This window comes from Pelobates fuscus, chromosome 5 (assembly GCF_036172605.1).
Source record: "Pelobates fuscus isolate aPelFus1 chromosome 5, aPelFus1.pri, whole genome shotgun sequence".
In the NCBI taxonomy this organism is placed as follows: domain Eukaryota; kingdom Metazoa; phylum Chordata; class Amphibia; order Anura; family Pelobatidae; genus Pelobates; species Pelobates fuscus.
The window spans coordinates 160,241,637-160,269,151 of NC_086321.1; the positions used below are offsets into that span (position 1 = coordinate 160,241,637).

Below are 27,515 nucleotides of genomic sequence, written 5' to 3' on the forward strand. Positions count from 1 at the left end.
TTTTTATGAATATGCATTTTTCACATTACTGCAATGTGCTCACCTTCCACATGTTCTCTTGGGAGAAAAAAACTGGAGAGTAAAATGGACTCATGTTAAAGGAAATCCAATGACAGATCTACGGCTACAGTTTCACATATACTTCAGTCAGCAAAAACAGTCTCTGTTAGGAATTAATTAGTTACTGAATAATTCAGAAGGGCACTCTAGGATGCATAGAAGCCTACACATTTAAGGGGGGAAATCAAGGATTTTTTTCAGTAAGTTGAGGAACACAGTAAAATTATGTTACCTGATCCTGATAAAGGCAAACAGGTGCTCAAATCATTGTTTGCCTTATATCTAATGTTGCAAACACCTATTACACAGAGCATTGCAGCAATATTTAACAAGGGAATTAATAAATAAATAGAATACAACACTTTGTGGTCCAGAGCTCAGAAACCTGTGCGGTAGACTGAAAGATTATTATTAATAAGAATTTTACTAATTGTGTCCTTTTAATTATGATCTTGCACATGGGGTCCTTAATATCTAATGAATCTGCTTTTTGCAGCCAACCATGTTAATGTAATTAGCTCTGCATAATTAGTTTTATATAAATATATTATAATATGTTTAATAACATGCGCTTATCTTAATATTTACAGGGTTACTCAATAAACCATGTATTGTTAAGAGTTCTCCAGGGAATTGCACATTTTTAGACCAGAGTAGCTGATCTGGAACGTAGATGGAGTTGGAGAATGTTTCTAGGTCGGCTATTTTAATTTGCAATTTAGTAAATATCCCCGTTCCTTGTGTTGAGATCAGATTATTTATCAGCATTCTTTTGACTCCTACTTTCTGATTAAGTGTTTTAATGTGTCTTTTTTTTTCTCGCTGATAGATTTTATGCGGTGCTTATAAATATAAAGCAATTATGAAGAAGGCTGGAATAAGACTGGTTGAGCATAATGAGAAATATAAAACACATCTCTGACCTTGATCGTTGTCTTCTTGATTGGTCCATTATGTGTTAGAGCACTGTAATATGTCACTCAGAAGGTTAAACATGGTCAGGGGATTTACAAAAATGAGAGTTAAAAATTAAAAGCGAATTTCAAATTAAAGTCTAAAGTTGCCAAAATGGTAGAACATCTAGATTTAGTTTGAATTCCTGACAATTCCCACTTTATTGAATAATCTTATGACCCTATATACGAATTATATAAAAGTGTCCCAAAAAGTAATATTTTTTAGGAGGAAGCTTTATTGGCTAGAGATTATTTGTGGACTCCTTTAGATGGTGGGATATGTGGTGGGCTTCTACTTTGTAGACATTTTTCATTTGTTTGATCAAGTTCAAGTGAAATTTAACAGATAGTGCTTACAAGCAGAACATAATCTTTAGTAGATTGATAAATGTCAGGCTTTTAACTGTTGCTTGTATTTGGGTATCATATATGTTGTTGATTTGTATTTTTGAAGGTTTTTCTGGTTCTCTCTTCTTCCTTCACTCCATGCATAGCATTGTTCTGTTAATAAAAACAGCAAAAGTCCAAGGTCATCTTGGTAAATTAGGACAGAGTTTGTTTTTTAGGAGTAAAAAAAAATAAAAATCAGAATTAAGTGGTCAAGCAAAATATAATTAATATGGGCTGCTTCACGCTGTAAAGAAAGCAACTTAAATAGGTAGATTAAATAGACATGTAGTATAAGCACTCCTATTATAAAAAATAAAAAAACAAATAGATATAATAAATATAGCTTTAATGAATAAACTACACGTATTGAATATAGATGACGTATAAAGGACAATATAAAACTGTAGGATGTGGTAGAGATCTACATAGAACATCTAAGGCTGCAATGCCGTAAAAAAAAAATTACAGCCACAGTGTTAAAATGTACAAGTGTAGAAATGTAGCAAGAAAATAAAATGTGTCCAAAACTAAACAAGGAAAACAGACAAAAGATTCACAGTATGTAAAGTAAATAAGCCTTGGGGAAAATACGTCATCTAGGGAAGGTACCAAAAGAGTTTGCTTTTTAACTTAAACATGCAGGATGTCCATATCCATATGTTTGCTACTCCGTAGTTAAAGAAACAGTTTGGGCATTACAACTTCATTAATACTGAGATGTTATGGTGCCAGGCAGTTCTTGGCACCGGATTACCTTTAGACGTTAAACAGTTCATGAATGGTTTAACCCCAAAGTCTATGCTCTGGCTCGATTCTGCTCTCTCCATTTGTCTTTCCACTTTCTGAAATTATTCATAACAGAAGGCATGTACCTTTTTCAAGATGTTTTTATAAATAGGCAGCTACTGAACCCTGAGCCTCCAATTTTTTTAGAAAGTTTAAGGAAAGGGTGCATAGTTGTATGGCGCTGAAGCACAACCTTTGGGGTTAAACCTTCCCTGAATTGTTTAACCCCTAAATGTAAGTTGGTGTCAAGGACCTCCTGACACCATAACTTCATGTGATGAAATTGTTATGGTGCACGGAGTTCTCCTTCAAAAGGGAATCCTGGGGCCCACTATCTGTGCGGAGATCTTTAGATTTAGATTTTAATTACCCCTGCACTTGGGGTGAAGTCAGAAGGAGTTTCGGTTATGGTTTGTTCTTTGTTAAAGAGCTATTAAAACCTTTGGTACTTAGTGTTTCAATTTTACTTTTACTGTCTGTCCCCTGGCAGCTTTTCACATCCCAACCTGGCAAAAAATAGGGCAATTTGTTTTTATATTCAGCCATTAATAAACAGGTAAAATGCTATGTTTCAGTTACAATTATCATAACAATCTCTGCTGATTTTTAACTAACCCCAATATAAACAATTTTAATATGCAAATTCAAAGACAATAGCTAAAACGCATTGCATGAATATCTAAGTTTGAGCTTTTTTTTTTTTTTTATTTATTATTATCAGTGTAATATATTGTGTAATTCAGTAGCAAACTGGGACTATATATATATATATTGCCTTTCCAGAATTTGCATCGTTTTAATTATAGGTTTATGATAATTATTAGTATTCTAGTTGTTTTGAAATATATTTTTTAAGATTTCATTTCATGTATTATTTGTAAGTGGAATGAACATGCAAATGTTTATTATTATGTCATTTTCACATTTCTTGCGTGGAGCTACCATAAACTACAAATCCTAACCCCAGGGGTTTCTTCCAAATTGGAGAAGTTTTTAGGCACATGTCACTATGACTTACAGTAGCTGCTAAAAGTTACCTGCAGCTAATGCTTTGAGAGCACAAAGTCAAACGTAATATATAAGGAAAATATTTCTGGAGAGCCCTTTCCAGTGGTGGGAATATACTTCTTGTCAGCTCACACTGTGCCGGAAATGCAAGATTGAGCAAATGCTGGTAAATTTAGCTTTGGAGAAAACAAGCAAGTTCACCATAGGCATTGGTCTCCGGATGCCTCCCTGAAGGAATCACTGCTTTTTGTAAACAATTTGTCACATTGAAGTGAAGAGGTTTCTTGTGAGGTCTCCTGAGGCAACTTGATGTCAACATGACTGACCCTAGATCTCTTTCTCTACTGCAAGTGATGTGGTCTTTAGATGCAAAATGATCAGAAATGGATATATATATATATATATTTATGTTTATATATATATTTTACATTTAATTAACAGCACTTCCCTTGCATCGACGTTGGTTCCCAGTGACATTCTTCAGAACAACCACTTATTGAGCAGCTACTATTGCAAGAGGCAGATAGTTACATGAGCTGCAAGAGTCTGTGAGCAATAGGAGCTGTACTCCAATGTCAGCACGCCAAATGTTCAGCTATGGTGGCATAAGGAGGAACTGGCTTATGTTGTTTAATAGTGCTCTTGAAAAAGTTATTCTATTTTAGATAAACAGATAATATGGATTTATTAAAGGGACACTATAGTCCCCAAAACACATTTAGCCTAATGAAGCAGTTTTGGATATAGGTCATGCCCCAGCAGTCTCACTGCTAAATTCTCTGCCATTTAAGAGTTAAATAACTTTGTTTATGCAGCCCTAGTCACACCTCCCTGCATGTGACTTAAAGGACCACTATAGGCACCCTGACCACTTCAGCTCAATGAAGTGGTCTGGGTGCCAGGTCCATCTAGGGTTAACCCTGCAGCTGTAAACATAGCAGTTTCAGAGAAACTGCTATGTTTACATTAGGGTTATTCCAGCCTCTAGTGGCTGTCTCATGGACAGCCGCTAGAGGCGCTTCCGCACTTCTCACAGTGAGAAGACGCTGCCGTCCATAGGAAAGCATTGAGAAATGCTTTCCTATGGACTGGTTGAATGCGCGGGCGGCTCTTGCCGCGCATGCGCATTCGGCGGATTACGTCGGAAGAGGGAGGAGAGCTCCCAGCGCCGAGGGAGTAATTAACCCTCTTGAGCCCGGCGGGAGGGTGTGGGGGACCCAAAGACCCTATAGTGCCAGGAAAACAAGTTTGTTTTCCTGGCACTATAGTGGTCCTTTAAATAGCCTTCCTGTAAAGAGACATGTAATGTTTACACGTTTACCATTATTGCAAATTCTGTTTAACTTGGAATTTCTCATCTCCTGCTCTGCTAATAGCTTGCTGGACCCTGCAGGAGCCTCCTGTGTGTGATTAAAGTTCAATTTACAGAGCACGGAGACTTTCAGTTACATCTGATTGAAAATTAAACCATTGTTTCCAGTGGAGATGTGGCTAGGGCTGCATAAGCAGAAACAAAAGTGATTTAACTTCTAAATGGAAGTGAATTGATGAGTGAAACACCAGAGGCATGATCTATACACCAAAACTGCTTTATTAAGCTAATGTTGTTTTGGTGGCTATAGAGTCCCTTTAATTATAATAACTGGCTGAGTGCAATATGCACCTGCTAGCTGGTGTCTCTAAAGCTGTAATTGGTGTATTAATCTGTAATTGCTTATTTATGAGATCCATATTGTGTAATCACGGAAACAGTTGCGCTTCGGTTGTGACATTAAAAGCTACCGCAGTGCAAGGTAGTTTGGAATATTTTATGAAAAATCTATTAAAATACATGTTTTCTAGTCAATTTAATATATCCATACACTTATTAATACATTCATAATTTGATGTAAAGTTGTGATTGACAAATTGAAGGGGATCACTCATTAAAAAAATATGTTTTAAACACTGCAGCATGTAATAATATATTATATAGTGAAGGTGTAATGGCCGTGACCTATTATGTTACAGTATATAAGGATTATATTATATCCTCCAAACTCTCTAGATGACATCATTGAATAAAACAATCACTGAGCCTTAATTACTGACTCGTGTTCAAGTAAATAAAATTCTGTTCAATAGGTAACTTTTTTCATTCTTTTTTCTTTTAAGGGCCTAATGCATTCCAGTGGTCCTGTTGGGCGACATAGGCAGCTGGTTCTTGTTCTAGAAGGGGAACTTTACCTCATCCCATTTGCGTTGCTGAAGGGAAGCTCATCGAATGAGTATCTTTATGAGCGTTTCAGTCTGATTTCTGTTCCTTCCATCCGCTCGCTGAACGTAAATTCCAAGGTAAGCACGAAAAAGGCCATTTCATGTTCACTCTCTAAAAACCGCTGATGTATCTCTTTCTACAAAGTGTAGCTCATATTTCGCTTGATTTTATGTTACTATTACTATAAAAGAGTAGGATTATTTCTGCACAAGCCAAATAAAATCTTCATCCTCTGTTATTAAGGTGGTGATATGTGTTAAAAATGAAATATAAAATTCCTAAGTTTATTTTGAGAGAAGCTTGGCCGAGATTTTGAAATATCTAGAAATGTAATTTGTCATTCTAGGACCTACAGTGGTTATTAGATCCTCAAACTCAGAACACTTGATTGAATCCGTTATAGAGAATAATTTGCTCGACAGGACTAGAAACAGGGATATTAATCTGCACCGCAGTTTTCTTTAATAAAAAGGATACTACTTATAATGTCTTAATAAATAAATAAAAAAACATCCTCAAGTATTTTCTGGTATTTTGTTTTTTTTATCCTATTCTCTGTAAAAAAAATCCACACTCCTATATAGAGATATGTGATATATCGCTCCTATATTGAGATAGCTTGTCATTTTAATGGACCCCTTAAAGTCTTTGTTTGCTGGTTTCTTTATTCTCCTGTACTGATCGATTTTCTATCAATATTTGTATCCAAATACGGCTACCAATAAACATATGTATTTTGTTTGCAAAGTTCATACACTGAACAGCCACAACATCAAAAAACCACCTGCCTAATATCATGCAGGCCCCCCTTGTGCTGTCAAAACAGCTCTCATTTATCAAAGCATGGACTTCATAAGACCTCTGAATGTGCCCTGTTGTATCTATCACCAATGATTCACAGCAGATCCTTTAAGTCCTGCAAGTTTCCAGTTTCCAGGTGGGGTGAAGACAAAGACCCAATCTTCCCCAACAGAACATCGCCCAGAGCATAACATTACACTCTGATCAGCCTACGGCTACACAGTTCCATATGCAGCAAACTGTGATACAATGTGTGTTCTGACACTTTTCTATCATGGCAGCATCATATTTTTCAGCACTTTGAGCTACTGTAGCTTTTCTGTGTGATTTACCAGATGTGCCAACCTTTGCTCCCCATGTGCATCAGTGAGTCTTGGGCCCCATAACTCTGATACCAGTTCACTAGTTGGTCTTCCTTTCAGCACTTTTGGTAGGTACTAACCACTGTATACAAGGAACAACCCACCAGATTTGCCGTTTCGGAGATGTTCTGACCCAGTCATCTAGCCATCACTATATGGTCAATGTCAAAGTCACTCAGATCTTTTCACTTGCCCATTTTCCTGCTTCCAACACATGAAATTCAAGAACTGACTTGTCACTTGCTGCCTAAAATATCATTGTATTGATATAATACATTTTATTCACTTCACTTGTCAGTGGTTTTAATGTTGTGGCTAATCAGTCCATGTATATTGTTAGCAATTTACTCTTTTGAAGACCTCCCAACCATCTTGATTTTGTCTGGACAGTACCATATTTCAGGCCCTGTCTCAACTTTGTTCCCTGGTGTCCCACTTTTTGGCACACCAGGAAACTGTTCCCAACAAGCATAGCGTGAGTGCATCATTACATGTGTTCCCACTATGCTCAGGGCATTAGGACCCTGCACAGAGTACTGAATCAGTGCTTTCTGCAGGATTTGCCCTCAGTGGGCTGGTGTGGATGGTGTATCTGCCATCCTTATGTCAAGTCCACCCTTTCGGTGGTGGCAGTGACGCAATCATGTCACTGGCCTGCCTTATTTCCCCCTCCTACCAGCTTCCCGGTTTACAGGAGTTGGGAGGTATGTCTTTTCAATACTGGATCAAAAATAAATGGGTTATGTAATAGGGTATTTGCTGGTTATATTTAAGTCTATGATAAGTATAGTTTTTGTTGGAGTTTGTCGATTTTGTGATCTGTGTGAGGACTTTTAGTTACCTGTTAATTTGGATCCTACGATTTCCAGGGCCCGATCCCCCTGAGCTGAAATGTTTGTTGTGTTTCTATACAGGGGGCATTGAGTGTTGCACTGTTTGTTAATTTTTGCTACAGATTACCAGAATATGCTGTTTAATGTATAAGTATACACACATTGAATTTATTTGATCTCCTTTTATATATGCTTTTGTTTAATAGCTTTATTTAAATTCTACCTTTTCACCTTTTGTTAAAGTTACCCCAAATTAATTATAATGAAAGAGAGCAGATTTCTTATTCTGTACTGAAACAGTATTTTTATATTTCTTTTATAGTCTCATTTACGCAAAAATGCAGCAATGTATTCAAGTTCTACCTCAATGGCTGCTGTTGTGGGGAACCCCAAGCTTCCTCCTTCTGTGATGGATAGGTGGCTTTGGGGGCCAATGCCCTCAGCTGAAGAAGAAGCATATATGGTATCTGAGCTACTTGGATGTCAACCTCTTGTGGGCAGCTCAGCGACAAAGGAAAAAGTTATGAGTGCACTTACTCAAGCCGAATGCGTCCACTTTGCTACCCACATCTCATGGAAACTAGCAGCACTAATTTTAACACCGAACTGCGAGAGTGGATCAGGAACAAATAAAGGCACTTTCGTCAATACATACACTATTCCAGAGTCATTACAAATGCAGGATGATGCTAGCGATGTTGAGAGCATATCAGATTGTCCACCTCTACAGGAATTTCTTCTAACAGCCGCAGATGTACTGGATCTCCGGCTCCCTGTAAAGTTAGTGGTTCTTGGGTCCTACCAGGAGTCCAGCAACAAAGTTACAGCAGATGGTGTTATTGGCTTGACACGAGCGTTCCTGGCTGCCGGTGCTCAATGTGTCCTTGTATCTCTTTGGCCTGTGCCGGTGGCAGCATCAAAAATGTTTGTACACGCTTTCTATTCATCTCTTCTAAATGGCATGAAAGCAAGTGCGGCACTCTCAGAAGCAATGAAAACTGTTCAAAGCAGTAAGCAGCACTCACATCCATCAAACTGGGCAGGTATAATAATTACTTTGTGTCTACGCTCTATGTCATTTTTATAGGATGCAGCTGTTAACCATATCATTTGTAACTTCAGTACAGAGCTTGACATTACATTTGCAGTATATCTCAAATTGTCATCGGGTTTTTCCTTCTGTTACCTAGAAAAACTCTAATCTGAATATCTTTGACAACAGAATGATTACAAACATAGAACCAGATATTTCTCAAGTATTATATAGTAGAACTTCAGTGGAATTCTTAGTGCCAGAACTGTGCAGATTAAAGTATGTTGATTTATTCTCCAGGTTAGTCGATATCTCTGTACAGGTGGAGGTGGGTGGGCTTTTAGAAGGCTGGCATTTTTGGAAATCTGCATTACAATATACAGCTTTTTGTTGTAGAGATATAAATGTATTACTTCATGTAGTGTATAGGAGGCTGTAATACAGATACTGTAAATGAAATGGCAGCAGAGGTTTACATTTAGAGTGTAACTCTTTTGTGTTTTCTAAGTGTTATTTATCAGAAAATCTGTGCAGGTCTGGTCCAATCAGGTGTATTATTAAAACTGCTAGTTTCTTATTGCTCTGCAGAGATACCGGGCTCTTGTTACATAAGGAATGTGATCTATAGTCAGGTTGAATTACATTTATTTTTATGCTCTATATAAACGCTCAAAGAGGGAAATAAAAAGGCTGGTGCTATTGTTGCAAAGATGTACTTACTCATTAGCCATATGCCCCTTGGGCTTGTTACATTTGACTCTTTAAATGACGGTATGTGGGTGTATTTACTAAAGGGTAAGTCTTCTAACATGAACAGACACATTAATACAAAACCCAGAGGGGATCCACAAAGTCATTCCCTTGTGTGGAAGAAGAGGTGTCAGTCGCCAGTCACTAAATGCAATTTTTATTCTTTCTATAAATGATGTGTAGCCAGCATATATATATAAGTATAAGACATTTTTAGGTATGTTCACACTTCTAAGTAAGGAATATTAATAATATCAAAATATATAAGAAGAAAAAATTGCTTTGAGCATGATAATAGTTACCATGTAGAAACTAGATGTTTTTACCCAACTCTGTATGGTACTCCTTTATCAACCAATAAAGAGTTAAAGTATGATCTGGAAACATTTTCCAGACTGTAATTAAATTAATGGGCTATGGACAATAAAACTGAACACTAACATTGACCACATTAGTGCTTATTAATTTGCACTTACTGTACCTTATCCAAGTTTATCATTTGAAATATGTGCCCGATATTCCACAGAGCCGTTTCTGTTTGTTCTGTGGACATACTCATATATTATGCAAACATGCCTTCTCTATGACAGTGGGACTGGAGAGGTTACGGTTAGTGCTTAATAATAAGCTATTAATTTGACTTCAGAATTAATAATAACACACTATTAGCCAGGCATGTATAATTATTGGGAAGACGGACATTGCTTCTGTGTTTCTGCAGAGAGTATATTCTATTGCAGTATAAATAAGTTAAAACACGGTGCGATGCAGGCTGTCAGGTTGGATTAAGTGGAATTATGTGTCCTATTGTTACTGGAATTATTTAAAGTCTTAACAGCTTTTAGTGGACGCGAGATAATTTACTGTTTAATTTCATCCAGTTTTAATTATTGATACCCTGAAGAATGAATTTGTCTCCAGTGCCCAATAACTGTACTTGGAGACCAACAGTGCTCTGTGAGTTATTTACGGTCGAAAAATCTCTGACTCTGCTCAAATTGGTCATTCTTAAAAGACACTGGCTCAAGGTCATTAACTGACATGTTTTCAGCATGCTCTTGATGTGCCAAATAACGCACAGAAACATAGTATTTAATGTCAGACAAGAACAGTGTAACTAATGCATGCTAATCTTAACAGCTGCAAGTAAGAAAGACCCCATTAATTCTGTTTTGAAGATACCAATGTAAAAATTGTAAGACCCACCAACCATTTGATCAAGATAAAACAGACAATACACTTTTCTTTTTTAAGAGAATAAAAACATGATAACAAGTTTGACAGTTATTGAGAGTCTGTAGAAAAAAGCTCATAATTGTGTAGAGATGAGTGCAAAATGGTATTTCCATGTTGGGGAATATCTGCGCATCTCATAGATCTCTTACGCAAATGGCGTGGATTGCTGGGAAAAAGCACAAATGCTCAGTACCGAAACAAAATGCAGGCTAAAGTTGAGTAAAGTCCAGTACAACTAACATCTGTAGGAAAATGTGAGGATCATTTGCCACTGTATTCATTTCTTAAACAAATGTGCCCAGCATGTGTGCCATGGCTTACAAATCATAGCCATGAGTTCATCCTTACTGACCTATACTATGCAGCCTTGCTCTTTACGGCTGTTACACTACTGTGCCCTGCAGCTGTCATGAAATGAATAGCTACATGTTAAAGCGGCACTGTCACTGTCTGCGTGACATCGCTGCTAGGGCTTCGGTGGTGTGGTGCAGCAAAGATAGGATTTACTTACCTAACCCTGTCCCTCACGGGCGTGTGCATCTTGATCCTGCAGGTCCTCTTCAGAGCTGGCGTCCTCTTCGAAGCTGTGCTCTTTCGCATTCGCAAGAGTACAGCATAGAGGCATGTGGAGGATCCTCCAAGGTCCTCCATAGCCACAGCCAATTCCCTGCAGCGGTATTGACATTTAAACGCAGGCAGAGGAGCAATATCTCCTGACTGGGTTGGAATTTCAGTGAAATTCCAACACACTCAAAATTACATAGTTACATAGCTGAATAGAGGCATGCATCCATCAAGTTCAGCCTTTATCACATCTGTTTTTGCTGTTGATCCCAATGAAGGCAACAAAAAAAAAGTGCTTCCAATTTTGCAACAAACTAGGAAAAAAATCCTTCCTGATCCCAGAATGGCAGTCCGATCTCTCCTTCGTTTAAGAAGTTATTAACCCACAAAAAAAAATTATATCCCTGAATATTTTGTGTTTGCAAGTCATCCAATTCCTGTTTAAACATCAATATAGACTGATAAAACCACCTCTTCAGGAAGAGAATTCCTTACTTTAAAAACCATCTTCCTTTGCCTTAGACTAAATCTCCTTTCTTTCCTTGTGTCCTGTGTATAGTCCTGTTTATGAATATATTTACAGACAATGGGTTGTATTGGCCCCAAACATATTTGTATAGTGCTATTATATTTCCTCTGAGGTGTCGTTTTTACAAACTAGAGATTTAAATATATTAACTAAAATGCTCCATTCCTTTTATATATATCTCTGCACTGTTTTAGTGCTATAATATCCTTCTTTAGAACAAGTGCCTAGATTCCATCTTTATGAAATGCTAGTTTTTCAGGGGGTGGTGACAGTGTCCCTTTAATTCTTACGGTCTTCTTCATTAGCACCTCTATGACAAATTGACTAAGCCTGAGAGAAGAGCATGTGTATTAAGGACTCTAACTTACACTTTCTGAAAAAACTTCCAAATGTCTGATTCAATGATAATTTAAAAGGGGAAAACAAAGTAACTCTATTAGTATTCTTTGTTGTCTGGTTTAATTTTGAAATTACAACTATTATAATAATAAATGCGCTTCTAAATGTATTTATGCAGCCTTTTTGTTTAACTAACCACCCTGTACAGGATTTATGCTTATTGGAAGCGATGTGAAGCTCAACAGCCCCTCATCACTGATTGGCCAAGCATTGTCAGAGATCCTCCAAAATCCAGACCGGGCAAGAGATGCCCTGAGGGTCCTGTTACATCTGGTATGTGTGTTTCGAATATGCCAATGTTTCTCCATTTTGCATTTTTTGTAACCATACATTTGAAAAGTTATTATTCTCAAGTCCTTTTTGCACTTAGTGCTGCAATGTAAAACACTGCAGTTCCAGAGAAAGCAGCTCGAAGTCTGCCTCCAGTGGCCACTAGAGGGCTTCCTGGATTGAAACAAACCTTTGGTCCGGTATCTGACGCTGGACATCCTCACGCTCTGCATGAGGACCTCCAGGGTCAGATTTTTCCCCATAGGAAAGCACTGATTCAATGCTTTCCTATGGGGAGGTCTAATGCGCGCGCAGCATTTGCTGCACATGCGCATTAGTGCCGCTCATCAAACATCGAACGGGGTGGAGCTTCGACCCAGCGCAGAGGGACATTGGTGCTAGAAAAAGGTAAGTTAATAAAGTGGTTTTGACCTTTATTTACCCCAGAGGGGAGGTGCAGGGGAAGGGGGAGGCAGAGGGAGCTACAGTGCCAGGAATACTTGGCACTATGGTATCCCTTTAAATGACAATTCTGCAGACTCCATATATTCTTGGACACTATGAAGACAAGGCAGTGTGGCCATTACGTAAAGCAGAATGCTATCATTTACAGAATATATTTGTACGTTTCTATCAATAGCTGCTAATAATTCTTCTATGCATGTCACTGTGCTGCAGGTTGAAAAGTCCTTGCAGCGCATTCAGAATGGACAGCGGAATTCCATGTATACTTCCCAGCAGAGTGTGGAGAATAAAGTGGGTGGAATTCATGGCTGGCAGTCCCTGTTGACAGCAGTAGGATTTCGTCTTGACCCTCCAAGCAGTGGCCTTCCTGCAGCAGTGTTTTTCCCTACTTCAGATCCTGGTGACCGCCTACAGCAGTGTAGCACCACAATCCAGTCACTGTTAGGTACTGTTTTTAAGATTAAAATATCATGCTATTCTCTTACTTATTGCTTATTTCGCTGAAATGGAAATAGCCAATGGACAACATTAGCAGGAAGATTTCCATGACTTTTCATAAATTCACAGCGAGGTATCTAATCTATAACTTTACACTATGTACTAGTGACAAAAGATGTACACTGTAATCCTTTGGGAAAAGTTCTATTTAAAAGCCAGTGAGACTCAGGCTATTTATGGATATCTCACAAGTGACATCACAGAGATAGCATTCTGGAGCTTTCTTCAGACATTGGATCATCACAATCACATCAAACATTGTGAGAACCTCCAGTTTTGATGGTGCATGCCACAATAGCAAATGATCGCATGTACTGTGCTACTACCGGACTCTGCTTAGACTGTGACTTGAGTGGCACAGAATTGCTGTGCCATCCTGATACCTAGCTGTCGCAGTGCATGATGGGATCAGCTCTCATTGACCTATTACTAAAAAATAATAAAGAAATATCTGGGCACACATAGATACAAGTGCAGACTTTTAGTGGAAATGAACAGGCAACATTTCAGTTCAAACGGGAGCATTTTTCAAATCTAAAAATTCTAAAAAAATTTAAAAATTTTAAAAAAAAGGGAGAAGAATCACAAGTGCATATATATACCATAACACAACTGCCTAATTAATCTAATAATGAGAGCGTAAATGAAATAATGAACACATTGCCAATATAGTAAAACAATGAGTATAATTGAAAGACACATATAATTAATACTCACATAAACAAGAGACCTCCGTCAGTGTGTGGGAGCCACCATAGACCAGATCCCCCCCAAAAATGGAAATGACATCACCACCATCTTTAGTATAAATGAACAGTGTAAAAAAAAAAAAAACAATACACTACAACTTATATTTTATAAGGCTACTTAAAACTCACGCATCTCAGCAAATATATATGGGGATTCAGTCCCACCACGTGGCCACATTGTGCCAAGCACACCTCTACTTCACAGTACCCCACTATTGGTGGGTCTAAAACTAATTCCAACATGGGAGACAAATTAAATAGTGTGAGTGCTAAATAAGCAAAAATGTAATCGGTCATAGTGACTCATTGCCCCTCAGACTGCCTGATCACTCAAGGAGCCAATAACTGGTAATAAAAGCCCAACTGTTAGTTAAGGTTTGTCATTACTATGATTTGCTCTCATAGCTGTCAGTCAGCCTGCAGGTCAATCTACTAAATATTGCGTTTTAAGGTAGGGTTAGTTGGGGTTAGTTAGTGTTACGGATACCTATTGTTAGGGTTAGCATTAAATTATGGTGGAACGCATAGGAAGAAACCGAGGTCCCAAACACACAAGCTCCCAGAGATACCTTGGTTACTAAGGGGTTACCTTCTTTTTTTTTTTTAACGAGTATACTTGAAAATTATTTAGAACATATTTTATTGTGTATGTGTTACAAATATGCCTATTATTTAATTTACCTGTGAAGTGTGGGTCTAATGCAGAAGGGCAATACAGACAATGATAAAAGTAACTGTGTTGTTTCCTCCACTTGATGACCTCATTTCTCAGGTGGACATTTCTATGAGCTTCTCGCATGGGAAATGCTTTGCACTTGGAGAGTTGTGTATGGATGTCATCACTGGGTCTATATGACAATGTAGAAAAAGTACTCCTTTTTTCACTTGCAGAAGTATGGATTGCTCAATTAAAATTGACCTAATCCATTTGGTTGAAACATTGTTGTGTTTACTCTGTCTTATGGTTTAATACATTTATTTCACACATTTAAAGTGGTGCTTTAGAGTTAGTAGAATTGTCAGCATTCTTTTCAAAGCATTATTGTTGTATATCCTCTAAGAACCTTTTTGAATCAACCGCAATCTTATAATAACTGTGGAAGTTGGTCAATGTGCCACAATATACTATTTAAAAAAGGAGAATGCGTTTGTCTTGGAAATGTAAACAAATGTGTTATTATGCATATGTACGTACGATACTCAGTAAAATAATGTTTTTTGTTGTGTAGGTTTGCCTCATGCCGCACTACAAGCACTTTGCAAACTGATTACTGCTTCAGAAACAGGAGAACAGCTAATTAATCGGGTAAGCATGGTCTGGTCGGTCTGTTCATTCTAATTAGAAACAGTTTCTCAACAGGAAAACACCATCACTGATCCATAGCTTTAATTTCTTAACTAAAAATTGGCAATCTAGCTTGGCGAAGAATGATATGTCTGTTTCTCCATGCTCCCCAGTGTACGGCAAATGGCCATCAAAGACGTTTATTTACTAATCAGTGGTTTTTGAGGAATTGGCTACTACGGTGGATAGTGTAGGGAAAAACAAGCAGCTGTTGAATAATTTAGCAATTAAAATGAATAAACCCATCCTTTTGCTATTTTTAATAAACAAAAGGATTCAAAGACAATAATTGCTTGATAGTTATTCCCACATTAACAGCTGCTTATAAGATGCATATTATGTTCACACAACCTCAAACTACTCCAACTCATTGTTTTTCCAACATCCGTTTTACCATTATTGGTTTGGTGAAAAAGGATCCTCCTCCACTGTACGTTAAACAGTCAAGTATTGCACTCAAAACTCATACAAGAGTTATTGAATCATTTACCATTGAACGCTTGGCAAATTTCAATACAAAGAAGACTTGACAAACCCCAGAAAACGACTTTCTAAAAATCTAACTAGACCATTCGAACATCCATAGTGTGTGCATGTTTGAGTTAATGATATGTGGAAACAATGTTACCAAACATTACTAATGAATCCTTGATAATCAGTTAAGGCAAATAAAGTACCAAGAAGAAATGCAACATCAAAACAGCTAACGTAACATAAATAGGTGTTTTAAAGTCAATTATAAACACAGGTTAATGACATGTCACCTATTATCATAACCACTGATTTGTAAAAGCGGTCAGACATGCAGGTGAGATCATTCCAAAATGGATTCATTAGGTTTGTTGTTAACCTTGAGTTTTTCAGAATAATTCTCAAAATCATTTGATTAAAATAATGATTGAAAAAAAGACGGTTTTAAGTTAATAATGATTTCCAACTTTACTAGTATTACTATTAGAATAAGACTATGACATTTTTGGTTTGTGACCTTGCTGAAATCTTTCATGTTTTACTTACCTAACGTCAGAAAACATTATCGATCAAAAACTTTATCGATCTAGATCGTAATTTACCCCAAAGCTCTAACTCCTTGGAACCCCAGGTTGACATGAATGTGATCTGGCCTGATTCAGAACCTAAGGAATAATACAGAAGTTGTAATATACTCTTTGTATTTGAGATATACCTGTAACCGTGCTGTACCATTCATCATGCTATATTTAAACTGGCCTGTGTTATGAGCTGCATGTTTTCTTTTAAACTAAAAGCAGATCTCATTCAAGAATGCTATGAATGTCTAAACAAACCTCTGGAAAGAATGAACTGCTTGCCTGATCTGCACGCTAGCAACATTCTCTTGAAAAGATATGCGTTTTTGATAGATTAACTTAACCCCTTAAGGACACATGACATGTGTGACATGTCGTGATTCCCTTTTATTCCAGAAGTTTGGTCCTTAAGGGATTAAAGACATGCAATGGCCACTGTAATTATTTAAAGATTACAGATATAGCACACTATTCATGTACTTTCAACTTTGTATTCATCTATGGATTCAATCCATACACGCCCCTTTTGTTTAGAATGATCAAAGGCATTCTCTCGCACTTAGGATTCTATACACTATGCAGTGAAGGTGTAGGCAACCTTCAACACTCCTGATGTTGTAGACTACATCTCACCTGATGCTTCCCCGGTATTATGGCTGTTAGAGTCATAGGGGAGATGTAGTCCACAACAATTGGAGTGCCAAAGGTGTCCTACTCCTAACACAGGATGTTCTAGTTGATTACAATGCTGACTAAGCATCCAAGGAGTTGTTGACCAGAGCAACTAGAAAACTTGATGAGTACCATGGAATACATTATTCACATGATATGAGTAAACATGTTCCATTTATCGTTATTTATATTGCATTTGAATGATAAATAATGACCAAAAGGATTTTCTTGGTAGATGTCCTTGTGTTAATCCAAGCAGTTAAACCCAAACACAGTTTAGTCAGGCTTTGCATTAATCTTAAATCAGAATGTCCATAAAGATAGTACTGACTGCTTAATATAATCTGCCTACCGAGCAATCAGCCTAAATAAAAAACACAGCTTAAACCATAGGAAATTAGAGGTGACCCCTCTTATCTGTACCATCTAGTAGGCATCAGTGGGAACTATATACAAAGACCATGCAAAGGGTGCTCACACTCAAAGTTCTGAACAAATATAAATTATATATATATTGCATGGAAGAAAATTGGTCCAATTATTAAATGCCAGGGAACAAATTAGATAGTTTGTTTTCCTCCTTATATGGCAAATACAGAGTTAGAGATTGGGTTATTGTCAAATTTCAGGAAAATCTGATGGTTGGCTCTAGATCCACTAAAAAAACAAAAAAACTAAACAGAGATCTAGATCATCCAAAATTAGAGATACAGTCAATGTTCTGACTTCCCTAATATTATTCAAATTATGTAAATGTGACATGACACTCAACAAAAATAATCTAGTAGATACAGGAAAAATACATGTACTGGTATGTAACTTAAGGCTCTTAACTAGAAAAAGTACAATAAAAATGCAATAGGACTAAAAGCTGGCATATTATAAGCTATTAAGGTTCTTTTTAGATCTTGAGATATCCTTCAGACAACGGAAAAATCATGAGTCTGTTCCAGACCATAGACTCTTAAGTTATTAAAATATTGGTAGCAATGTCCATAACAAAGTAATATATCTGTCTCATAACAAATATAGATTCATATACCATATTTTAAAAGGATAACTATTTCTATATTTTAAGGCTTTCCTATTTCATTTAAGATCAGCTTATTCTGACTACCAAAATTTTCCTCGGTATCAAAATAAATTTGACAAAAATACATTACTAGTGACCAGTTATTATTACATAAACCCATAATTTTACTCAAGAGCATTGTGTATTTCATAGAATCTTCTTTCTTGCTGCACTCATTTTTCCTGCATGAGACTTACTTATGTATACATTTCTCTGAAGCTAAAAGATTATCTTTTACTGCTTAATAATCTTATGCATAAGATTTAAGGCTTGTTTTCTTTTTTTCTTTTTCACGCTCTAAACTTTATTTTTCTGCTTGTTATCTGCTGGCTTCTGAAGGCTGTTAAAAATATGGTTGGAATGGTAAGTACACACATAAGAACAAGACCATCAGACTATTTTGTTTTTGTAAGACATGCCAAAATTATGTTTGCTGCAGTAAAAGTAAATAAAGTTAACAAAACCAAACTTAATCCTGCAACATCACACCTCCTTTTGGCTTAATATTTTTGGAGAAACAGCCTTGAGTTGACCACATACTCTGGAATGTGCATGCCATAGTCTCTTTGATTGTCTACTATATTGCAGCTTTTATACATTTAATGTTAACACTGCATGTCTAAAAGGGTTCCTAAATAGTCCATGGGTGAGTGTTGCTACCGTTTCGTGTCACCCTTGCAATGCACTGCTGGGAGTCTACTACATCATTATACTCTAAACCAGATATTCCCAGGCCATTGGCCACATAGGTTTCGGGGAATACCAAAAATTATTTAATTGAGGATAACTATACAACTTGGCTTTCCCTTGATATTCAGGAGTACATTGTGACCGGTGCTCTAGATAGTTAGAAAAATGTTCAGTTGGATTGTTTTACAAGTATTTATAATTCTTAGAATGACAAACCTTAAATATTAAAAAAAATATATATGACTTCAGACATGTCATTTGCATACCTTGAAAATATGAATTAGAGCTTAGAAAGAGATTAGAAATATAGTTATTTTTGTCTGACAATCAATAAATAATATATTTCTAATCTTATAAGTGCTTTGGCGACTCCTAACTAGGCAGTGATCCATACATGGTTCATACTAAAAGTGAGCTTTAAATCTGGTCTAAAACCAACATAGGCAACCTCCAGCACAAAGCTCTTACGGTCATAATGCTGGCAAAGCATCAGGGGAGATATAGTCCACAACACCTGAGTGCTGAAGGTGGCCTAGTCCCTACTCCTGGTCTAGTACAAGTGCATACACATGTTCTGTGAACACCATTACATGTTTATGGACTGTATCAAAAGGTAATTTGTTAAATTTGGGAAAGACGTTGTTTTTCTGCAAGTAATAGTTTAAATACTTAGTTTGCTTTTGTTCATTGACAATTGGATTGGGTCAACCTTACAGAAGATCCCTTAATTTTAAGACATGTGTTACATTACTCTGTAGATAGCTGTAATCTTTTTGTTTTGAATAAATACGCTTTAATTTATTTATCCTGACAAAAAGTAATACAGTTTTGATGTAAAAAAAATAATCACTACATATTTTAGTGAAGATCCTGCTTGATTGGCGAATGTAGGGTTTTTATGATTAAAGTGTCTAAATTCTTACTTTTATAATTCAGTTGCACCAGGTCCTTGTTCAACTTCAGACAGGAGACAAAGAACATGATTTCTCGTCAGCGCCGATCCAGGTCTCTATCAGCGTTCAGCTTTGGAGATTACCTGGATGTCATGAATTTCTGGCAGCTTTAGGTACAATTATTGGTTTTATATCCGTAAAAGTTCCATTGCTCAAAATGTGTTGTCTGGTGAAAATTAAATTTTATGTTAAATAAAGAAGATAGTTCGTCAGACTGGAAAATAACATATTAAAACATTTCTTAGTTTACAAGTACTGATGGAAAATGGTATGTTTTGCAAATAAAGTTATAATGAAATGACAATCTAACCATAGCTAAATTCTAAACTTTTGTAAAACACTCGTTGGGTCAAAATCTTTGTTCAGAAGATAAGAATTTGTTTAGCATGTTGTTTTGATATTACTTTTGCTTAGATCTTTTCTTAGAAAAACTATTCAAACTGCATCTGGTTAAATAGCTATAAACAGGCCTAATTAGCAACATCCCTGTGATATTGTCTAGTTTTAGATATTGTGATTTCCTGTTTACACTGGGGCAGGCCTTTAGCAAGTCCTGCTAAAAATAATATTTCTGCATAATAATGTTTTGAAGCATTTGTATAATGCCCCATATATATATTTTTAAACAAACTAGAGTGATAATTTGTATAGCTTATACACAGCACGGAGGACTTTGCTGCATATGCTGTAATTATCAGTGAAAAGTTCACAATAATGATGCACTAGAAACCTATCTATTTATCTTTGACTCATTCAGGATTTGACCTGTGTGAAGTTGGCCAAGAAGAGGTCATCCTGAAAACAGGCAAACAAGCAAACAAGAGGACAATGCAGTTTGCTCTTCAATCACTCCTTGCTCTTTTTGGTATGTATTTCATAAAAAAAAATGAAAGTTGTATAGAGTTCTCCATCCTATATATGGGGATGAGTTAAGTAGTAAACATATGGTAAAGACAAGCATATTATTTTCTCTGAAATCCGGCACCATTTTATGTAGAATGACCATTCCATTCAGGATCTTAAAATCAAAATAGTCAAAGGGAACTTCTAAATATATAAAGGAGAGTCCAGAATGGTCCATTTAAGTCCAGAATGGTATTTTTCTTCAACACTAGAGATAATGGGCTAAAGGTGATTTGGGACTTCTGGGCACAGTACAGTAGTTTATATGAGCACTTGCTCCTTCTCATCAAGTTGGTGTATGTATATGTATCTGGGTGTAATACATAGTTAAACACAAATACTGTACACACACCAGCCAAGCCATAAGACTTGCTTTTTCCCACAGAACTCTCACTTTAACAGTGCTCTCACTACTGCAAGGGATTCTGGGTAGGCGTTTCAAAATGAGCTCAACGAAGACTTTTAGTATGTACTTTATATGTGTGTATGTATGTATGTATATATATATATATATATATATATATATATATATATATATATATTGCTGTAAATCCTTGTACTCAGGCTGTATGTTAATCCATAGCCGGGTGCACGATTACCAGGGCTTCAAATTATCCAAAGACTATAAAAAGGTGGCTGCACTCATGGTCATCAAATAAAATTCAATACCTTATTGTAATTCCAATCAAAATCGACATTTCAGTCCCTCGGGGAGACTTTCATCAGGATCAAAGACATATATCTATCTATATATATATATATATATATATATATATATATATATATATATATATACAAACTAGAGTGATATATATATATATATAGCAACAAAAATAAGCTCTGCATTCAATCTATTTTTAGGTGAAAAAATGATTGCCTGAGTACATTTACGTAAATATACAAAACCCAATAATCCAGGTGTGCACTCAGGACTTAAAAGACAATTAAAAGGATCACTATAGTGTCAGGAAAACAAAGCGGTTTTCCTGACACTATAGTGCCCTGAGGGTGCCCCCACCCTCAGGGTCCCCCTCCCGTGGCACTGAAGGGGTTAAAACCCCTTCAGTTACTTATCTTTATCCAGCGCCAGGCTCCCTCGGCGCTGGTTACCTCTCCTCCCACTCCAACGTCAGCTTCCCCGTACAACGTCAGTGGAGCCGAATGGGCATGCGCGGCAAGTGCCGCACGCGCATTAAAAGTGTCCATTGGAAAGCATTTCTTAATGCTTTCCTATGGACGCTCTGCGCAATAGATGTGAAATTCGCATCCAGCGTCGCAGATGAGCCTTTAGTGGCTGTCAGGAAGACAACACCCTGGAATAGTTTATTATTTTTTTTACTGTTTTAACCTCTGCGTTACATCTGTTTTAGCTTGCTTGTTTCACTTTGATCAGAACTGCTTCAGACTTGATGAAGGTAAAATTTCACAAAAGCTTGTCACTCCAATTTTTTTTTACTCCAACAAAAACAATTTAAAAAAAAAAATGCAGTACATAATTTTTTGCATCTACAGTACTGGACTAATACATGGACTCAAATATCGTTACTATTTTTATTTCCACTTTTTATCTTTTAAAATACAGGGATGAATGTAAACTTTTTGGGGTCTATTTACTAAATCATGAGTGATGACAAATTAAAAACTCACTCCAACTCAACAGGCAACATTGCAGTTATTAACTGTGACCTTTCTTAAATCATGGCTCGAGAAAGGTCACAGTTAGTGACCAAAACATTGCTGGTTTGAGATGTTCCAATAAAGTGTGTCAAGATTGAAAGCATTGAGTTCCTAGACCTCTACTTTGGTAAACTGACAAAACTGGAATAACATGCCCTATGGTTATCCCCCTCCCCTCACACACACACATTTAAGAGTATCAAATGTGAATTTTATCTTATGTGTGCCATTACAGAGGAAACCTACACTTTTACCATATTAAGCTGGCTTCAGTCACAAGGAGACAAGAAGCCAGACAATACTTGCCAGGCTATCTTTCTGGCCTCTCCTGGACTTTGTCCATTAATCATCATTATCTCTCTAAATAAGAGTATAGAGAGCGAAGGGTCCATATATAGAATGTGATTATTTATAGAAAACATGGAAATGTTAATTAAACTACTACACTTAAAAAAGTATGTACAGTCCCTTGCATAATTGTTTCCTCCAGTTATACCAACAAATTTACGTTTCATGTTTAACTTATTTTATTTATTTTATAAAAAGAAAAAAGAAAATACAAGAACACTAAAAGCAGGTAAAAGCTTAGAGAAACTAAGTAGATTGCCCTTTGGTTAGTCCCTGCTCAGGTATCCAAAATGTTTTTGCTCACTTGGGCCATTACAAAGAGAACCTATAACATTTGACTTAGAAGCATCCATGGTTCCTCTATCTCTCATACAAAGAGAACTTGCTGGCATTACATTTCAGTACTGCTTTTATGAGACCTGAGCAGGGACTAACCAAAGGGCAAGCTACTTAGTTTCTCTAAGCTTTTACTTTATCTTAGAGTTCCTATATTCTCTGTTTTTCTATAAAAAATACACTGTTTGAAATCAATAATTAAAGATCCAAATAAAACCCCTTTTCCCAGGTTGTAAGACTACCAAAAATGGAAATGTACAAGGGGATGTGAATACTTAAACAAGGCACTGTAAACCGTTATTTCAAGAACTTTTTTAGATTATGAAAGCAATATTGTCTGCATATAAATGTTCTGATATAACAGTTAAAATAGAAGCTCTTGTATGTAGGAATAATCTGCTTTATAACCACTGTTCCTTAATCTGAAAAAAAACAATTCAAGTGGGCTTTGTTTTTAGATAAGGGGACTTTACATTTAATCTTGTTTGTGTAATATAATGTACATTTATGAGCAAATATGATTAAAAAAAAAATAATGTTAAAGAAGTGTTAAAGATGTATTGTTAATTAGTTAGGGATGACACTGATTACAGAATAAAATGTATTTCACTTTGTGTTTCTGCAGATTCTACTGAGCTCCCAAAACGCCTTAGTCTTGACAGTTCTTCATCCCTTGAATCCTTGGCATCTGCTCAGTCAATTTCCAACCCAATGTCTCAAGGCTACCCTGGTCATCCATTCTCCCCAACATGCCCTGATGGTATGGCCTCAGATGCTATATCAGTGTACAGTTTGAGCTCAATTGCATCTTCTATGAGTTTTGTTTCCAAAGCAGATTGCTTAGCAGAAGAACACAAGGTACGTCTGGATCATGACAGACCAAAAAATATATATACTCACAGAACCTCTACAACAAGAGGTCAGTCTTCCCCTCAAACCAACATGTCTTCAAGCAAGGAGGAGCAGGAGGAGTATGATGGGTTTTCTATAATAAGCAACGAACCTCTTCTGTCATACACAGATCCTAACCTCAAACATGACAATATTCAGGAAACAATCCAAGTGTCAGTAAACTCAAAAGGAAGTATAAGCACACCAAATTCTCCTGTTAAACTAGCTCTTATTCCAAGTCCAAATTCACCATTCCAAAAAGTTGGAAAACTAGTAAGTTCAGATACAGGAGAGTCAGATCAATCCAGCACGGAAACAGATAGTACAGTAAAATCTCAAGAAGAAACAAACCCAATGCTTAATCCTGAAGAGCTGGCCCAAAGGATTTTAGAGGAGACTCAAAGCCACCTGATTGCAGTTGAACGGCTTCAGAGAAGTGGCAGTCTGGTTAATAAAACAAATAATTCACCAGATGGTGCTTCCACTCCAAATGGTAGCTCAACATTTAGGTCATCTGAAACAAGCGCTTTTAGTAGACCTGCTCAGAAAGGAATGCCTTCCCCAGTAACTGTGAAACCAAAGCCTCCAACAAGAAGTTCATCTCTTCAGAAAGTGAGCTCAGGATACAACAGCCCTGCAAACTCTGAAACATCACTAAAGGACTCTGGAAGACTCCACAGTGGTCAGCCTTCTCCCAGTTCAGACTCACCTAGTTTTAAACTGAAATATCCTAGCTCGCCATACAGCTCTCATATTTCAAGATCGCCAAGAAACATGTCTCCAAGCTCAGGCCACCAGTCTCCTGCAGGAAGCACATCATCTCCAGCTCTTTCATACTCTTCTGCTGGATCTGCTCGCTCAAGCCCTGCTGATGCTCCTGATATTGATAAACTAAAACTTGCTGCCATTGATGAAAAGGTGAAAGCTATTCATAATCTGAAGATGTTTTGGACAAGTACACCACAACATACATCTGGTCCCATCAAAATATTACGAGGAACTCCAGGAACAATGACTTCAAAGAAAGACGTTCTTAGTTTGTTGAACCTGTCTCCTCGACATAGCAAGAAAGAGGAAGCAACAGATAACCTTGAACTGAAAGAATTATCTGTTCAGCAAAAGCATGTTGATGCCACGCAAAAAAATCCACCAAATGGCCACAAACACTCAGAAAACATTAATGTAGCAAATGTAGCACAGTCATCACCATCAATTAATGTACCTGGAACTATACGCAATTTAAAGTTAGCATCTGGGAATGGGTACAAGTTCCTTTCACCAGGAAGATTTTTTCCATCTTCAAAGTGTTAAAATGTCTTTTTTACAACTTTTACGGCCTTGTTGCTATTTGTATTTTGTCAATGTCCAATTGCCTTCATTAAGTGAAAGACTAAAATATTTCATGTGAAGCAGTGGTCACAATGGATTGCATATATACCAAAGTTGTATCAAATTTAGAAATATAATTTGTAATGAAAATTTACTAAATTTTATATTATGATAATACTGAGGTTGTTTCCTGAAAAATAAACAAAACTACACGTAGATGTAAAATACCAAGTGGGATTTGAAAAATCACATTGAATATTTGCTCTGAGATAACTTTATTGAAATGCAGTCAGTACTTCCATGCTTTAGGTATATTTATAATAGTGTTATGTATCGAAATGTGAAATACACAAAATGTTTTGATATTACAATAAATTCTGTTATTATTATCACTTGCGCACTGAAACATCTTAAAAGAGACATAATGCAACCCACAGATTTTTCTGTAAAACTGTCTGCGGGGGGGGGGGGGGGGGGGGGGGCTGGAATGTCAAAGCCTAGTATACCACCTGCCCATTCTCTGGGTGTGAAAATATTTTTTAAAACTTTACAGCAGAAATTTACTTTAACGGTAGGTATTTCATCCTCGGCTTAATAATCTGAAAATAAGAAGTACATTAATGTGTAGATGTACAGCATTCTTTTGATATGTTGTTATAAATGCTTCATAATGTTAGATGCAGTTATTATAAATAGCAAACTACATATGTGAGTAATGAAGAAGCTTTAAAAGAAAAAAAAAATCCTTATGATGCAGATCCTGTATAAATCAAGAGTTGGCAAAAGTACACAATGGCAAATCATCACTGGCTTAATCAAAGTGAACCAATTTGGTCTGGTGTGATGTTATCGCATACAGGTATATAGGTAGGCATGAAGGGGACCAACTTATTACACTAAAACAGGAGCAAAACACAACAGGAATAAAACACAAGAAGTTGTTATTAAACAACATATAGAGCCCTGGGGATATATTTTGCCATACGGCACTGGTGCATAGTACTTTGAAATTCTCCGGCCATTGATGAATGTCGGTGGCCATTAACCAATGAACCAGTTAATAATGCATACATTCACATGCATTCATTATATGTTGCTTCATAAATGAGTTACTGATCAGCAAACATAGCTGATAAGCAACATAGTATCAGTGTAATATTTTATTCACATACAGCAATTATTCTCATTTAAAAATGGTAACTACTTTTGAAAATGTATCAATATATACAACAAGCAAGATCCAGTTTACTTATTTACTAAACAGCATTTTCAAAGCTAATTCTTTCCCCCTCTTTCTCTCTCTTTATATGGATTTATATCATAAATCAAAAACAGGTCATTATCTGCACAAATAAAGCAGTTTTTGTTTTATGTTATACGTCCTGTGAGTGTGCACTATCAATGGTACGTATAGGTAGAGACTGGAGTCTGGCACCAAGGCATTGACAAAAACCTAGAGAAGTAATAACAACATGGGTCCAGAACAATAACTGTCTATAATATTTCAAAACAAGAAAGAGGTGGTAACTGCAGTACCATTAAGAGATAGGAATGGTTAATCGTGCTCTTAGGTTACAATGTTATAGCAATAACGCTATTAGGTTACAATGTTATAGCAATAACGCTATTAGGTTACAATGTTGCTATTCATTATCAGTTGTAAAATCATTAACATTTTCAAAATTTCAAAAAGAGATTCATTTGGTGCTGGTGACAGACTGGGATGCCATTGAAATTCTATTTGATTTCAGTGCATCAGTGTGCAGTACAAAAAAACATATAAAGAATAATGCCCTGAGTTATTTTTTTTTTTAACTATAGAAGGGGGATTCTCCCCAAAATGTGTGTGTTAATCATTGAATCTCTGAAAATAAATGTGATTTCACTTGTCAACCCAGTTTGTCAGCAGTGCCAAGTGGGTCTGTCTCTTAACTTTATCTTATCACTCTCAGGCTGTATATTGTTCATCTTGGCTGCAAGGAGTAATTGTCTGCCAAGTGTAACATCGTTTTGCCAGTGATCCTGCTCTGTAAAGAATAGTGCATTTTATAGAATTACATCTACAAGCATACATCTTGTAGGACAGCGATTCATTGTTGATCTGTATATGGTTTAAGAAGCACTTCCATCAACCTAATCTATAGTTATTAACATGCTGACTCAACAAGAATGCTTGTGAAAATAAATGGCATTTAAAAAATTTTTTTTTTACAAATTTAGAAAAAATCACATGGTCAATTGTCAGAGGTGTAGTGTGTAGCTCACCTTCCTAGCCAGTCCTTGATCTATATAACATGTCCACAG

General features: G+C 36.6%; 1 protein-coding gene across 1 annotated transcript in view; it reads left to right on the forward strand.

The window, feature by feature from the left end:
• Positions 1-25,600, forward strand: part of TTC28 (tetratricopeptide repeat domain 28) — a 521,381-nt gene extending 495,781 nt beyond the window's left edge. The window contains exons 15-23 of the mRNA XM_063454614.1: positions 5,355-5,534; positions 7,776-8,496; positions 12,113-12,237; positions 12,913-13,144; positions 15,176-15,252; positions 18,424-18,447; positions 19,711-19,840; positions 20,485-20,592; positions 23,617-25,600. Coding sequence (XP_063310684.1) covers positions 5,355-5,534; positions 7,776-8,496; positions 12,113-12,237; positions 12,913-13,144; positions 15,176-15,252; positions 18,424-18,447; positions 19,711-19,840; positions 20,485-20,592; positions 23,617-25,193 — 3,174 coding nt within the window. The 3' untranslated portion in view covers positions 25,194-25,600. The remainder of the gene's footprint in view (positions 1-5,354; positions 5,535-7,775; positions 8,497-12,112; positions 12,238-12,912; positions 13,145-15,175; positions 15,253-18,423; positions 18,448-19,710; positions 19,841-20,484; positions 20,593-23,616) is intronic.
• The last annotated feature ends 1,915 nt before the right edge of the window (positions 25,601-27,515 follow it).